The 16,708-nt window shown below is 50.1% G+C and overlaps 1 protein-coding gene across 1 annotated transcript; it reads left to right on the forward strand.

Annotated features, from left to right (window-relative positions):
* Nucleotides 1-1,207: 1,207 nt before the first annotated feature.
* ST6GALNAC1 (ST6 N-acetylgalactosaminide alpha-2,6-sialyltransferase 1) lies at nt 1,208-14,795 on the forward strand. The gene is made up of 9 exons (XM_053960028.1): nt 1,208-1,338; nt 4,322-4,955; nt 6,605-6,773; nt 6,967-7,138; nt 7,504-7,642; nt 8,338-8,441; nt 9,654-9,743; nt 10,925-11,024; nt 11,416-14,795. The coding sequence occupies exons 1-9, from the start codon at nt 1,208-1,210 to the stop codon at nt 11,584-11,586; spliced, it is 1,710 nt and encodes a 569-aa protein (XP_053816003.1). The 3' UTR covers nt 11,587-14,795.
* The last annotated feature ends 1,913 nt before the right edge of the window (nt 14,796-16,708 follow it).

Here is a 16,708-nt window from a genome sequence, read left to right on the forward strand (position 1 = left end):
GCTAATGTGTTTGCCAGAGATTTGGATATTCCCCCAAGCACAATCCCTCCTGAACAGACAGTGCTACAGACAAGTTCTCCACAATCACCAGCGCAGATCCTGAAAAGCAAAGAAATCCGTATTTTTCTGCTTGTAGGAATTTTCTATCCCTTGTGGCTCTTGGTTTTGCAGTAATGTTACATGGAGGAGATCGAAGGAAAATGTTTCCTGCCTCCAGAATTTCCCTTTGGGACCCCTATTAACAAAAAAAGTCCTGTAGTTGTGAAACCTGTTGACTGGCTTTGCTGTGACATAAAACAGGTACCTTCAGTTCTCTGGGTATTCAGTAACAGTGTGAGTGTTTTGAGATTTGAGATACTGTCAGCAAAAGCTTTTTTTATATCTGAGATTCATTTTTTATGAGAGCTGTGCAAAAGCAGCCTATGCATAAGAAGCAATATGTCCATTGTCCCTTCAACTTTCATGGTTAATGTTTAACAACTTAGAAAGTTAAAATAGCCCTTTTCTGTAAAACTACATCCCTGGTAGTCGTGAACATTTCTCTGGCTGTGGTGTCCATCTTTGCAAATCTTTCCCTCTGCTGGTGGGGTGATATACTCTGGACTGCCAAAGATTGATTTTCATAACACAAACTCCTCTTTTCTGTGGTGGATTTGCACCAAGTCTTCCTTTGATTTGTTGGGTTGCCTCCCAGCCACAAAGTAAAATGGATCTGTATCTAGCCATCAGTATTTAGGGGGCAGGGATTGCTTCCAGATCAGAGCTGCAAGCAATTACTGCATGAAGAATATATGTTTATGGTTATATCTAAAACCTTGGGCAGGTGGTGGTCTGAAAGTTTTCTGGATTGTAACTATGGCAACTTCCAAAGTTCACATGCATTCCCAGTGACTCTTCTTCCAGGTTAGAGATAAAGAGTTTCCATTTTAGGGCAGACCAATGTCATTAAGAAAAATACAGGAAACTTCCATTGCTTGCAATAAAAATCTTTCCTTTCCCTGGTCTTTGTTAAATAAGCTTCTGGTGATAAACAGAAACAGTACAGAATGGATGCCTTGCCTGAGAAATTGGATCTGTGTGCAGTGTCTGGGAATGCTGGGAGACAGGGTGTGCACACTGTTGTAGGGAAATCCAGAGGGAAGACCAGCCCAGTCCTTCCACACTCCTTGGTGAGGCAGTGCCTGGCGAGCGCCTCTGCCACCTCACCATGCGCTGCTGCAGGATAAGGCTCCCGAAAATTGCCAAAGCCCTGATTTGCCTCATTGTTGTAACACAGTTCTACCTCTTCATTGGCAATTCCAGCTCCTTGTTTGACTTGGCCAAGACAAAGATTTTCAGGTAAGGGACCTGTTCCTTTGTGGCATGCATTGTCTGGTGTGGGTGCTTGTGCTCACTTTCTCTCTCTATCTCTCTGTTTTTTTTACCCTGAAACTTGCACTTCTGATCTGAATTAGGTGACCAGTTTTCTTTAGCAGAGCATGGTGTTGGAAGATCCACAGTCAAAAACCTGCTTCTCTTAGTTCACTATTTTCCAGGGCTTCCTTTTGTAGCTGTCTAAAGCAGCTTTTGGTTCACTAATCCTCTGTGTTTTCATACTTTGTCACTACACAGTACTTGCATTTCCTGTTGGCTCCCAGAAGGACCTTAGTCAGCCCTAATCCAGACTGCATTGGTGGACAGTGAATTTGGTGGGACGGCTTTGAATTTATGGCAAGTTCAGCAGCTGATTCCTAACACAAAATATGCTGCACACTGGGACACCAGTGTCATGTAGACATGATATCTTGATATCTATTTTATATAAATGGTCAAGTAAATCCTACAGGAATGGGTGTGGAGGGAATTGCAATGAAATATCTCCAGCATCACTGGCAGGAGACATGGCATGAGCCCTTGCAGACACCTGAGCCTTTCCCAGTTCAGGTATGGCTCCTGGATGTGTTGGTGCTGTGTATAGGAAGCACCACTCCCCAGCCTCCCCACCACCCTCACCTGGTCCCAGCTCTCCCAGGAAGCTCATATGGCTTGCCTGGGTTGGGTTGGTTCTCAGCTGAATGTCTGGGCTGGTGCTATGGGGGCAGGCAGGAGGAGTGAGGCTGGGAACATCTGCAGCTCTTCTGGAGGTGACTTGAGTTCAGCTCAGTTCTAGCAGCTTGAGACCATGCTTTGAGGACAGCTGTCAATTTGGAGAGGTTGGAACCTGCACAAAGGAGGTGGGAGGGAAAGGAGAGAAGGAGGAGGTGTAGAGAAGTGGAGTTCTCCTTGATCCCAGAGCCCATCAGTGTCAGAGCTGGAAGAAGAAGTGGCTCTCTATATTTACCTGCTTGAAGCAATTTCCTTCTATTGTAGTTTCAGAGAATGGAAATGCCTGTATTTATACAATTTAAGTAAAATACAACAAGGTATGAGCTCTGTGTGGTTGTCTGTGTTGCAGTTCTATTTCTGTACCTTGTATGTCACGTAGAATACACAAAGCAGCATTTTCATGGCTTTATCCTCTATTTGTCCTTGGGCTTTGTAAAAGGGGAGGAAAATGACAGAAAATGTCATTGAGCTTTTGCAGTTGTTTGCCAGCTGGACTCTAGAGCCTGAAATTCACCGAGCTGCTTTGACAATTTGTCTGGATTTAAAATGTTGGTCAGGAGAGCAGGGTCCTGTGTAAGCACAAGTGCCTGGCCATGTGGGCCTGACTGCAGGGAGCAAGGTTTGGGATGTGAAGAGTCCGTAGTTTTACATTTTGGTCTCTGGCACAGCATTTGAAGTGTAACAGACTGAGGTGGAATCTGCCCTGCAAGACAGCACATAGGGAAAGCCTGGAGTGGGGGATGGTTTCTCATATTGAAACTCCTGTTTCATTTGTTCTCTGCACTTTATTTCAAAGTTTTAAACATCATCTTAAAAATACAACAGAAATTCACCAAGGGATTTAAGATCTGCCTGAGCTACCTTACCAAATTTCTCTTTATTTAGAGTGTCCATATAAAATCTTTCCTCTTATTGGGCAGTAAACAGTAAGTTTATACATGAAGCACTATGATAGAAAGCACATGCTGCACACTTGGTTGAAACTGGCTAATGATTATGAGAGAGGCAGAGCTGATAGGCCATTTGCTACAAGCTCTCTTTTTTAGCCTTGCAAAGGTTCATATATTTATCTGATATGAAACAATGTTTAAAAGCCTCCTTAGTTGATCATTTCCTGAACACTTTCAGAGTGGTATGACATCCATCAAATTTCAGCAGCAACTGAGCTGCTATCTGCAGCCTGTTATCTGCAGAAGTGCTCTTTGTCCCATTTATCACTTCGGAACCAATCCACAGCGTTCCGAAACAAGTGCGTCATGCACAGGCCAAACATGAGTGTGGGATCAGACTGCCACAGCCATGCTTTATCCTGAAAAGCTTTGCTGTACAGAAAAGCTCAGCTGCAGATATTTTTCACCTTCCTTTTTCCTGTTCTACCCTCCAGCCATGTGCAGAGAAGAGGGAACATTTAGGACAAAACTCCGCCACTTTTGCCTTGATTTTTTTCCTGGGTTTCAGCACAGTCTTTTGCAGGTGGCTCTTCTGCTGTTGGCAGATGTGTCCTCCTGTGATAACCTTGTATCTGCCTGTGCCTCTGAATCAGGCAACGGGGCAGCTGCAATATTAGAGGCAAGTGCTAAAAATGTAGAGATTTTGCATTTTAATAGCTTCACACACGGTGAAGGTGTCTTCCTTCACACACGGTGCCTGATGAGTGCTGTGTGATGCCCTTGCACTACCTGATCAAGGTGGAGAAGGAGAGAAAGAAGTGCCCTGTGGCCCCAAAAGCTCAAGAGGTGATGTAGGGTAAAGAAGTGAGTTTCACTTCTTCTTAGACTTCCCTTCCTGAATTCTGGAAGATCTTCATGCTCTGTTGCTGAAGCACAGGGCTCTGCTGGCAGAGGAGAGAGGCAGATGGCTGCCTCCATGGTGGGGGCCATGTCCTGAGCCCAGGATCTGCAAACCAACCCCGCAGTGCTCCAGGGACGTTGCCAGGGGGCCTGCCCAGTGCGTGGCAAAGCAGGGCTGTACTGGTTGGCTGATAGTGCCAGTGTAAATGTTTCATGTGCCAGGTGCTGAGGAGAGAATGTGTAACTCTGGGATTTGCCTAGTGGGGAGATAAGCAGTATTCAGGCTAGAATGGTGTAGGAAGTTGAATAATGTTTTGGCAAAGTTTAAAATGAAATTGCTTGAAAGCACAGAGAGATGCTCAGAGTCAAGAGCACTAGAAATGAGCTGAAGGGCGTTCAGTGTTAAGTGTGTGTGATGTATCTGCTTTTCCTTTGATTGCATTCAGGAAATTGAACATTTTCCAACATGCCCCAGAGACACAACAAGTGGACTCCCAAGAGCAACAGGGTTTAAACTATTCTGATAATGGGAAGTCCAGGAGCATTTCAAAGGTGACTTTGGGAGGACACATGACAAGACTCGATGATATGGTGGAGAAGACACCAAGATGGAATGGAAAGGAGGAGCAGAAGGAAACAATGAAACCAGTTTTGAGTGTTAAGAAAGCCAAGGAGAATATGGCTGTGAAACCACCACCCCAGTTGGAGGGAATTGAGAATACAGCAGTGAAAACAACGCCTATGGTGCAGGAAAACAAGGAGGAAACAACAGTGAGGCCAGCTCCATGGGTGGAAGAAGCCAAGGAAAAGACAACAGTGAAACCACTTCCCAGGGAGAAGGGAGGCAAGGACAAGGCAACAGTGAAACCATCCTCTGTGGTGAAGGAAGCACATGAGAACAACACATCCGAAGACAAAGCAAAACCCAGAGCACCTCCTGCATCAATGAAAACTGTAAGACCTGCTCCTCAGGCTGCTGCCGTGACACAGAAGAGGAAACTGAGCTCTGCTAACTTCACATCTGAGCCACAGTGGGATTTCGAGGACGAGTACCTGCTGGATAACTCATCCCCACCCTCGGTAGGTAGATGGTGCAGGTGGTCACCAAGAATGGTGCCTCCCCATTGACCTCCTTGTCTGCTGGCCCCTGGGCATGTGTGCCCTTTGCAGCTGGGGAGGATTTCAGAGCTGGTAGGTCACTCACTGTTGGGTGCAGATGCTGGTGGGACCCAGACAGGAAGACCTCTATATCCAACATCTGCATTCACATGAAGACTCAGTTTAATTAAATTTGAGCATCTCTTAATTACTGATGTCCAGGAACAGGGCCTTTAGGAAAGTAGTAAACTCCAGCAAAGTTCTCAGCAAGCAGCTGGGGCAGGTTGTGGTGTCTCATACTGTCTCTGTCCCCCGTCCTATGCTGGTAAGTCTTTGTAAAGCTTATCCAGAGCAGTTTTCCCTGGCACCTATGCTGGTAAGTCTTTGTAAAGCTTACCCAGAGCAGTTTTCCCTGGCACCCCTGTTTCTGGAAGGCTTGGAACTGGTGGGTCACCTTCTCACATGTTGTGTCTCACTCCCAAACCTGATCTGTAATTTTGCAGAGAGAGGGAGTCATTAGGAACACTCTCCCCTCCTTAATTTCCTACATGATCAGAGTTTTCCCTTGTTCCCCTGGTACCGATCCAGTCTAACTCTGAGGCACAAGAAGTACCAAGCCTTGGACAGTACCTGCTTGAGCAGGACGGGAATGTCCCTGTTTCTGGACATGAAATATGCTGTGAGTGAAATGATGCCACCATGAAACCCTTTGGCAATGTTGTCCTCAGTGTGCTCCTGTGGTGACAGGCAGAATGAGGGCTGTCTCCTCAGGCTGTGACAGGGCTGTCATCCTCATCCACTGCAGAGATCCCAACTCAGCCACGGAGCACTCAGCAAGGCTTTGGCAATGCAGGGGATTTGAGTTGGGCACGAGGGTCCATTTGATCTCTATTTTGTCTTTCAGTAGGTCTTTGAGGAAGGTGTCTAAGAAAGTATAGCCCAAATTGACTCAGCAGAAAATTCAGTGTAGTGGAGCTGTTTGCTTTCCATCTGCACACAAAGCCTCACTCTTGCCAGCTGCAGTGAGACCTCCCTTGTAGGATAAGCTGGCTTGGATTCCCTTCTCAGCTGCACATTTCACTGATTTATTTATGACATTGAACAAGTTGTTGCACATTTTTTCTTATCCTTAAAGGGAGTGGCAATGCTGATCTGATTTCATTTGTTCGTCAGTGTTTCCTCGGGTGGACTTTTAGGACCTTGTGAGGTGTGTTGCCAACAGGGACTGCTCATTATAGCATGTATATATTATTGCAGCATATTCCTAGTGCTTACAGCCTTATTTGATGCATTTAGGTTAGACCTATTACAAATGTTAATTTGCATCAGCTAATGAGGCCCAAAGCCAGTGGACCATTTAAGCATGACAGGCCTGTTGTTCTGAAGAGGAAAGTCTCAGAGATGGAGTCATCCTGGCTCCCTTGTGGGTGCCATTTCACCAGCTGGTTATGGATGTAGTGCTAAAATTGTGCTTCATGTTCCTGGTGATGGGGATCATGAGGGAAATGGTACCACTGGAGTTTCTGTGTGTCCCTTTGGTCCTGCCACAGACAGGCACACAAGCACTGGCACTCAGTCAGGTTTATCACCTCTGCTCATCAGTCATTACTGTTTCCTTTTTGTTTTTCAAGACCTGCTCTGAATCAGTGAGGGCCAGGGCTGCCAAGTCTGACTGGCTGCGGGATCTTTTCCTGCCCAACATCACACTCTTCATAGACAAGAGATACTTCAATGACAGTGAATGGAACCGCCTGGAGCATTTTAGACCCCCCTATGGCTTCATGGACCTGAATTATTCATGTGAGTCCCTCAGGGCTTGTCAGGATGGGACTTTCAGCCTCTTAACAGGAACCTTATGCTGAGTAGCTGGAGGTTTGCAGCATCTCCCCATCAAAGGCATCAGTCTAGGAGGATCTCATGATGGAAACTCTGGTGGTTTCACTGTGTCCATCCCAAAGGCTCTTGACAACTCACCACTGTGTTTGCTTCACAGTGGTAAAGGAGGTCATATCCCTGCTGCCCCCAAAGCCACACCAGCAGCTGCTCCTGGCCAGCCATGACAGCAGCGTGCCCACATGCATCAGCTGTGCTGTTGTGGGGAATGGAGGAATACTGAATAACTCTGGGATGGGCCAGGAGATTGACTCCCATGACTATGTCTTCAGGTAAGGCTGCCTTCCTTCTCAGAAGATGCACAGCTGGCTTACTGTGGCTAGCCCCTGACTGTGGCTGGATCACTTCATCTCTTCTAGTATTCCACTCATTCCCAAGTGCCAAAATGATGGATGGCAGGAGATAAAAAGTCCAAAAATAATTGGAAAGTTACTAAATATCCAGTGCCTGTGGTCACAAATGAGCCATAGAGAGCCATCCCCACAGCAGGGGCTCTCCTGCAGATCAGGGTGCCAATCAGAATGGGCCTAGTCTACCCTTCCTCCAGGCTAACACTGTCTTTTCCTATTAGAAATGTGCATGGGAGGGGTTTCAGTGGTCACCTAACTCTGCTCCTCTGTTTGATTTCCTTTGCCAGGGTGAGTGGGGCTGTTATCAAGGGTTATGAAAAAGATGTGGGAACAAAAACCTCCTTTTATGGATTCACAGCCTACTCCCTGGTTTCCTCTCTTCAGATCTTGGGACACAGAGGATTCAGCAACATCCCATGGGATGAAGTGAGTGAGGTCCCTGCTGCGTGCATGCACAGCTTTAACAGGATGCTGTTTGTCTGTGTGCTTCAGTTCTGCTCTTGCCACGAGGAGCAAAGGGGCTGAGGGGCTTTAGCATTACCCTCAGTGAGGGAACCTGCACTGCCTTGGCTCATTGTGAGCGTTTGCAGTGGCAAGCTGTGTCAATCCCACCCCAGCCTTGTGTCACTGTTCAGTCAGGAATGGGAGTGAAGGCAACACTCTAACTCTATTCAGCGGGCTAATTCAGGTTTATTAGAAACCCATTCCTTTTTATACACCATTCTGATACAGGTGGACTTGATTGGCCACTTAATTAACACCCCATCACACCATTGGCTAATTAAGAAGACACCCTTTCGTAAACATCTTATGAGAAAACAACTGTTCAAACAGCTGCAAGATTGTTTTAGTTTTAGTTCATTCTCTCACCCTTCTCAAAACTCCCCAGAACAATTCCTGGGAAAGTTTATTTGGCTTTCTCTCTCTCTGACCAGACTGTCACATCCACAGCCTTGTGGCAGGTAGGAGGAGCTGCACATCAGATTTTATCTCCATTCTGCTGCTGTGGGCTGATTGAGAGCTGCAGACTGAAGATGTGTGTCCAAGAAACTCAGTGAGCCAAGATGTCTACTTGCATTTTTTTCAAAGTGCTGTTCACTAATGCTCCCTTGTTTTCTTAGCACATCAGATACATTCACTTCCTGGAGGGAGCAAGAGACTATGAGTGGCTGAAGGCTCTTCTGTTCAACAAGAACATCAGGAAAGGGTTCTTGAACCTCGGCAGGTAAAACAAACCATAGCCCCCTCTACCCCTCCAGTGACAAGCTCTCTGTTGTGTTCTTCTCCTCTCCCAGTGCTCAGCCCTATGGAGGACCAGGCCAGGGTAAAGCCTCCCTCCCCTGGCAGACTTGCAGGCAGAAATCTCTCATTTCCTCCACAGCTCTGAGCACTGCTCTAGTCCATACACCTCCTTCGCAGAGGTAGCTGAATTCAGTGGTGTGTGGCCAGAGCTTAGAGAAAGCTTTGTGGCTTTTGGGGATGAACACATGCTGCTGGCTGGTCTGGTGTGCCCTGCTCATGGATGAAGGCCTGGTTTCACTAATTTTTGCCTATACAAACACATGCTTTTGATATTCCTGTCTCCTTTTGTTCCCTCTGAGGCGAATAATTTGATTCAGCCTTTTTAAGGTCAATTAGAATTTTATTAATTACAGCAAGCAGTAGCAAGCAAAACAGCGCTGGGTGGGTAGGGGTCTCCAAACTGCCCCTCCTGCAGTGTCCCACACTGCAGTGCCCCACACCCCACTCCCTTATTCAGTTTCTTTTTATAGTTTCTTGGAGGTTCCTTCATTCGCGTCTCTTGCCATAGCAGTGGGTGTAGCTTGAGCATCCCTCTGCATCGTGTCTGCGTTGTGTCGAGGCAGGTGATCGTTGGTTTCACAATCGGTTCCGGACAGTGATGGGCGTACCCGGAGCACTCCTACCCCGTCCACTCCGGTGGCCGCCGCCCGGTGGTCGCTGATTTCACAATCAGCTCCAGCCATCCCCCAATATCCTTAGCCTGTGTCTGCAAAAGAAGCTAAGAAAAGCTCCCTATATGATGATTAATCATACTTGCGGTCTTGCGCCTTGCAATATGCCTATAGCCTTGCGGTTTGTGGCAGTTGCTTCCTGCTTCCCAACTTCACAGATGCTTCCCCTATCTCTTAACAAGCAAGCTGGTCCCTTATACTTTAATTTTATATTTCCCCCTTTAATATTCTAATTCTTTTGATGAACAAACAAGTTACCACAGTTTATCACACCTCTCCTCCCTGATCTCTTCCTCTGCAATGCACACAGGTTATGGAGGCTTTGTCATAATGTGGGAAATGTTACAGAATATCTTCACAGTGTTTCTGGTTCTTCTCTTACCATCAAGTGCATCAGGGTTGATCCTTTCCAGCTGTGATGAGGTGTAGGAACATGTCTTGAGTCTCCCCATTCCTGTCCTTAGGCAGAAGCCACGGCAGAAATTTGATAAAGATTTCACAATGGACAAATACCTGGTGGTTCACCCTGATTTCCTCAGATACATGAAAAACAGGTAAGCTGCGGGTTGTGTGCTCTAACAGGCTTGTTTTTCCTGGCCAGCACCATCTCTCTCTGTCTCTGGCCTCTCCTCCCAGCTCCCTCCCCTATAACCACAGTTCAGCCACACCAGCAGCATGAGCTCAGCTGAAACACTCTGGTGCTGCAGTGGGATGCTAGTGGTGGGTACACATCCAGAACCTGTGAGCTGGAGAAGCAACAGCCATCAGACAGTTTGGTTTTCTGCATCCGAAAGAGACCCAGGGCCAATTGCAACTTTAGGTGTAGGAAGAATTTTGCTGAAGTGCCAGAACAGTTGATCTCTAGTTCAGGACCAGCCTTTCATGTTCCCCGTTGCTTGGCACCTTGGAGGAAGGCTCTGTAACAGACCTTCTCTCCAGAGATTCCTTCTAGACTCAGGAGGTTGGTTGTGCCCTCAAGCACGACGGGCTCTTCTTCAGCATCTCCTTTGCCTGGCCTGGCTGCTGCTCTTCTGTGCCTCTCCAACCCTTTCCACAAGCCTGCTGGTCACCATGAGATCTGCCCATCAAGGGCCACACATGACCAAGAGATGGAGGAGCAGGAGCTCCTGTAGTGCCCTGCTTTGGCTGCCTTTACCCTTCAGTCTCCTTGAGAGCTGCTGCCTTCCCTGGAGCCAGATGGCCAGCACTCCCTGCCCGCTCTGCCATCCCCCCTCTGACTTGGGGCCTTTCCAAGGCCAAGAGGACTCCATGCTATTTTTTCCCAGTGTTTACTCCTACTTTCCTACCAACTCCTGGCATAACACAGTGCAGCTCCTGGCAGGTTTTGTGACACTCCTCTGCACCTTCCCTATGTCTCATTTCACTCCTAGATGTGGATGGGGAGCAGGATATACCGGGGGGCCTCAAAGCCACCTCTGCACTGCAGAGCAAAGGGCAGATTTAAGAGTAGTGGGCTTTAACCTACAAGATCCTTTAATCCATCCCCTCTTTACCCCCACTACCACTTCCACAAAGCTGGGGCAGAGCTGGGCTTAGGTTGCAGTGCAGGTGGTAGAAAGTCTGGGCACACTCGTGGCTTCTCTGAAATGCCTCATATGGCCCCAAGCTGCTGCAAGGAGGGAAGATGCTACATGAGCCACAGGGGAACAAGGTGTGCCCTGCTTGACACATCACAGCCAGCAACTCCTCAGTGCCTTCCTCTCTCCTGCTGCAGGTTTTTAAAGTCTAAACATTTGGAAAAGCACTACTGGAGGCTGTACAGACCCACAACAGGGGCCTTCATGCTGCTGACTGCCCTCCATCTCTGTGACCAGGTAAGGGTACAGTGATTCTTGCACACAGAACTGTCTGGAACTGGGAGCAGGGGACAGAGGAGAGCAGGGGTGGTTGCTGTCTGCCTCGAGAGTATATGGGCTCATGTCAGCTGTGGAGGAGCAGACTGAAGATGAGAAACAGCCCCAAAATAGCTCTCGTAGAGGTGGTGAAGGCTGCTGTGACCTAGAGCACATGATCTCCCAGGGAGGCAGTGAGGGGACAGCAGGATCTCTGGAGCCAGTGCTCACAGTCTTGTCCTTTTGGACCCCCACAAAGGGTCACCAGAGAAGCCCCAGCTGGCACCTCTGTCCTGTGCTCACTCCCTGTTTGGGAGCTGTGTCCTGTATTTCACCTGGTAGCCCTGCCCAGTGAGCCCTGCATCTTTCCCAGGTCAGTGCCTATGGCTACATCACAGAGGGGCATGAGAAGTACTCCGATCACTACTATGACAAGGTCTGGAAAAAGCTGATTTTTTACATTAACCATGACTTCAACCTGGAGAAGCAGGTGTGGAAAAGGCTTCATGATGAGAATATCATGAAACTTTACCTGAGAACCTGACTGCAGCAAGGGCCATTGCCTGGGAAATCTCAACAACACCTCCCTGGGAACAGAAGAGGAACACCAGAGCCAAGGTTAGCTCTGGACTGCCAGGCACATTTCATCCCCACAAGGACATTTCCTTCCTTCAGCACCTCTGTTATTTCACAACACTCCAACAAATGTGTGAATGCTGCAGACCCAAAGACCAACAAGCAAATGCAGCCTGCCAACAAATCCCATCTGGCTGTGCTGCAGGACTCTTGGTGGTTGTTGTAGGCATGGGTATTAAGAGAGCAGATCCAGGATGGATATGGTCCTTTGTGTAATTCAGGTTTTCTCTCTTTGCAAGGAGATGCTGCTCAGGCTGGGGTCACTTCTCTTCTGGGTGGATCCTCTCCATTAGCAATGCCCATTTTGGAACTGGGTATTGTCTAAACAAACTCCCTGAGGAGCTGGAATGGATGGAGGTGGAAACACAGATTCTGTTTCAGGTTGACTTAATTTCTTGGAGGAAGGGTGGGGGGTGCTGCACTGGGATGGACTGGACACATCCAGTGACTAATTTGAGAGAGAATGAGTTTCACTTCTGCTACCCAGTGTGACCTTGCTATGACACTTCTAGAGGAGCACTGCCATCAACTCAAGGGCAGGCAGCTGCTCTCCATGGTGTGGCAGGCCTTCTGTACCTGGTGCTCCTTGCCCCAGGGCTTCCCTGGCTGACAAAATGTGAAATTTTGTGGCATGGACCTGATGTGCCAAGTCCTTGTGTAGCTGGACTTCATCATGCCTGGCTCCCAGCTGTGCCCAGGACGCTGTGTTCCACCTCTTGGGAGGAGAGGTGGAAGCTCTCCAAAGTCCAGGGATAGATGCAGCAGATGGCAAAGCCAGGAAAGTACAGGACTGAGGGATAATGAGATTACCTCCACCTGGAGAAGCTCTGCAACTTGTGTGGACATCCCTGAGCATCCCCCACCTGTTCACCTTGCAGGACAGGGATCAGCACCAGCCAAACACCTCCCTGAGGAAGTGAGTGAACACCTGGCAAGTTTGCCCTTGTCCCAGCAACTTCTCTCCAAGTGTATCAGATATTCAAGAAAAATGCATGAAGGGCTGGATGTTTCCCCCGTGACACTGTGCGGGCAAAAAGCCACCTCCAGTGTCCCAGCAGGTCCAGAGCATGTCCCTGGGGTTAACCAGCTGCACACTCACTGGACCTGCTTTGGTTGTGAGAGTTTTTCCATTTCTGCAGCATTTTTGTTGGGGGCAGCAGTGTCTCCAGGGTCTTTCTGGGCTCCAAGGAAGGCATTTCAGCCGGGATTGTCAGCAGGGTTTGTCAGGCTTGATTTCCTTTTTCCCTTTTTCCTTGTGCTGCAGAGAGGCCAGGCAGTTTCTCATGTCTCACTGAGCTTGTTTGTGAAGGACAACCGCCCACATTGAGAATCTAAATGCAGAATTCAGCTTCTCTGAGAGGGTGTAGCCTGTGCCTGGCTGCTCTGCCCATACGAGCCTGCGGTGTCTGTGGGAGAAGGGAGGTGTCCGAAATGCACGGTGCCTCTGTTGGGAATGATGCAGCCCTGTGGGAATGCCAGGCTCAGAGGGAGCCACGGGCTTTGGAGCAGACCAGAAATCCTTCCTGAGCAGCAAATAGGGAAGCCTGAGTGAGGCTGGTCACCATCCAGAGCTGCCTGAGGAGAAACTCCTGGACCCAGGAGCTCTGGACCTGCTGGATGCCTCAGCCGCTCCTGGTGGCTGTGCACTCTGTCCCCAGGTAGCCCTGGTGGTGTCCCCTGTCCCCAGGCCCTGCAGGCTCTCCTGATGGGCTGTGGGTGGGCAATGAGGCAGTTTTGTTCCTTGCCTGTCCCTCAGGCCATACCACATTGCTGTGGGTTGCTTAGTGACCGGCTCCACCGGGTATTCTTCCTGCCTGAATAGGGCTTTTCTCTTCCCGAGAAGTTGGAAGAAGTTTCTCTTAGACCTTTCCCTTCCCCCTCCTCCTCTTTTGTTCCTCTGTCCTTTGGGAAGCAGGAAGGGGCTGAGTCAAGGATTCCCCAGTGGGTGAGGGGGCTTTGGGATGGGCTGGCAGCCCCCAGCCCACGCTTTTCCCTAGTGTCGAGACTTCCCAGAGGCAAGGGAAGGAAACTTCCCAGGAGGCTTTCCCCAGATCCTGTTCCCTCCAGGCTTTTCTCTCAGCACAGCTGAGTTTGATGTTATCAGGGATAATTTTGGCTGGAGAAGGGCCTTTGCTGTGGCCTGAAGTTTCCCAGCAAGCTCAAAGCCACATCCTTCCTGATCCCAGGAAAGCAACTCTGACCTGATGGTCCCCCTCACCTCCTCACTTTGCTCCTGTCCCTCTGCACCAAGGCATCCCGTCCCACTGTGGGCTGGCTGAGGTGTGGCACACACTGGGACACATCCTCTGGGGCACAAATCCAGCTGTGCCTCACCAGAGCCATCTGATCTTGTGGCATCGGGTCCAGAGTGGCCACAGGAAGTTGAGCAGGGTTGGAGGTGGCATTTCCCAGCCAACTTCCAGCCTGGCACAAACAAATGGAACAAAGCCTGCAGAGAGCAGCTACAGCTGGAGCAGCCTTGGCAAGAGGCAGGATTCAGGACTGGGCAAGCAGCCAGCAGGGTGAGTGTCCCAGGGTGAAAGCAGCACTGCTGGGCTGTGCAGTGGCAGCCCCAGCCTGCTCAGTGCTGCTGGGCAGAGCCAGTGCCACCCCGAAATCCAGGTCTCCGTGGTTGGCACGACATCAAGATTGTCCCTGTGCCACCAGGTGGCAGCTCCTGTTCAGGGATCTGTCTTTGTGCCGGGTCTGGCACATCCAGATGTGCCACCGTGTCCCGGTGCCGGGCACAGCCCTGCAGCTCCCTGCCATTTACTGCCCGGGGGCTCCCTGGGGTGCGAGGGGACACACGGAGCAGAGGTTTGGTACCTTGCAGTCACAGGGTGTGTGCAAAGGTGTGGCCTCTGCTCCTGCAGCATGGCACGGAGCTGAAGGCAGCACGAGCAGAGGGGCTGATGGTGGGATCAGGTCTGACATCCTGAGGGATGCTCAGATACAGCAACTCCTTCTCCTGCACGGACACAATGCCCAGTGCCAGCGACCAGTGGATTCCCCACTGCCAGCCAGGAGCTCTGGGGGCTGCAGGGTTTAAACAGAGACATTTGATTTGGGGGATAAATAAACCATGTGCCTCAGCATGTCCAGAAGTTGCTGTTTTGTCAGCCCTGCTTTTTTCAAAAGCTCTTGGTGACTACCATTAACTGTTAATTACAGCTGTGCCAGACTCCTCCCGAGGTTCCTCAAGAGTTAACAGCCTTTAAATATTCTCCACCAGATTGTAGAAACCAAAACCACTTGTCACCCAGTTGTTCTCCTGGTGTCACCTTCCTGGCAGAGCTTCAAATTTATTGCTTCATTTGCACCTCTTCCCTCTTTCAGTGTGACTGCTCACCTGTATAGCAGAAGCAGAGACCACCCTGTCCTGCTGTGTGTTCACAGCTCCTTGCCTGTGGATGAAGCAGGAGGAAGCAGACATGGACTTGCTGGGGGACAGGGATGCATTTTGGGGACAAGTGAGTGGTGCAGAGCCCATCTCGTCCCTGCTCCTGGTCAGTGCAGCCCTGCTCTCTGGATCCTCTCTGGGTTTGGCCTTAGCAGAAGCAGGGACAAGGTGGGCTCTGCACCATGTCCTGGGGTTTGAGGTACCTTCTAAAGGGGGCAGCCAGTGCCAAACCCAGCTGGGTGCTGGAGGGAGCCACTGTGTGTGCCACACACGGCTCCAAGGCAGCCTCGTGCCATGGTGGCACATCCATGTTGTCACTCCTGTCTCTTTCCTTCTCAGGCAGGGAACAGAGGCACAGAGCAGCCAGAGCTGGGTAACAGCACCCAGCTTCCCAGCATGGAGTTGCTCCCTTTGGATGTGCTACTCTCGAGCTTCTGTGGCTGATGTGATGCTATGGGAGAGCTGTGTGCCTGCTCGAGTTCAGCACAAAAAGCTCTGTGCTGGGGACTTAGCAGGTGCTGTTAATGTTCCTCAGTTGCTAAGAGGTTTGGGGCAGGCCCTGGGGGCAGAGGGTGGGAAGTTTTCCCTCCTCTCTCCTCTGTGTGGACCTTCTCCCTTTCTTGAGGATGTGGTAGCAGGTAAATCCAGTTGGACCAGAAAAACTATTGATAATAGGGGAGGGAGAACAAGATAAAGGAGCAGCCCATGTCTTTGTTGTGCAAAAAGCACCAGCTGACCTGCCAGGAGCCCTCACCTCCAGGTGCTGGAGCAGGGCCCTGCAGGTAAACAGCTCCAGGGGGTGCAGCAGGGCTCCTCTGCCAGGCTGAGCAACAGGACCTTGGGTGCTGCAGGGCTTTCCCAGCTTGGCCTGGCCAGCCCCTGGGGTGGTAAATTCTGGAAAGACACTTTCTGAGTCCTGGGGACATCCCAAGGCTCCCTCCATCCCTCCCATGGCAGCCATGCAGTGTCAGATGGGACCACACATGTGGGTGGACAAGGGGCTGGGTCGCCCACCCACACTCAAACATGGTGTCCCCTCTCCCCAGCTTTGGGGACAGAGCCTGGCCTGGCCCCAGGGACATGTGGCTTTTAGCAGACCCCAGGGACTGGCTGCTCTGCTAAAAGCAGAGCAGGATCAGGCAACATCTGCTTTGCTTTGTCCAGAGATGACATTTTGATCCAAGGTATCTTGGAAGAAGGGGGAAGGCAGTGGTTTGCATCATCACCCTAATTTCTCAGAGGTGTTTCCCAGCTCTGCACCCCTCCAAGGCATAGCTCAGATCCTCCCAGGTTGCCTCATGCCAGTGGAGAGGAGATGGCCTTTGAACTGTGTGTTTGGCTTATCTGGGCCCTGGTCAGCGGTCCAGGGCTGACCAAGGGCTCTGCCATGCACAGGCACCTGAGATAAGAGCCGGGCTGGGCCAGCAGGGCCAAGGGGAGCAAGCCAACATGAGCCAGCCGAAGCCACATCCTGCCACTGCTCGTGAGGTCCCAACCTGCCACCTCAGCCTATGGCTTACCCCAGGAACCTTCCTGCTTTGGGCAAGAGCAGGAGGGGACTCTAGGGTGCCACATCCTGCCACACTGGCACAAAGATCCCGGAGTCACAGAATCCCTTTGGTTGGAAAAG

The sequence above is a fragment of the Vidua chalybeata genome, chromosome 19 (genome assembly GCF_026979565.1).
Source record: "Vidua chalybeata isolate OUT-0048 chromosome 19, bVidCha1 merged haplotype, whole genome shotgun sequence".
NCBI lineage: Eukaryota > Metazoa > Chordata > Aves > Passeriformes > Viduidae > Vidua > Vidua chalybeata.

Excerpts from the sequence above, each read along its gene's own strand:
- ST6GALNAC1 (XM_053960028.1), top strand. The coding sequence starts at position 1,208 with ATGCGCTGCTGCAGGATAAGGCTCCCGAAAATTGCCAAAGCCCTGATT. Across the intron at positions 6,774-6,966 it reads CATGGACCTGAATTATTCAT|TGGTAAAGGAGGTCATATCC; the intron begins GTGAGTCCCTCA and ends TTTGCTTCACAG. Across the intron at positions 8,442-9,653 it reads GGGTTCTTGAACCTCGGCAG|GCAGAAGCCACGGCAGAAAT; the intron begins GTAAAACAAACC and ends TCCTGTCCTTAG.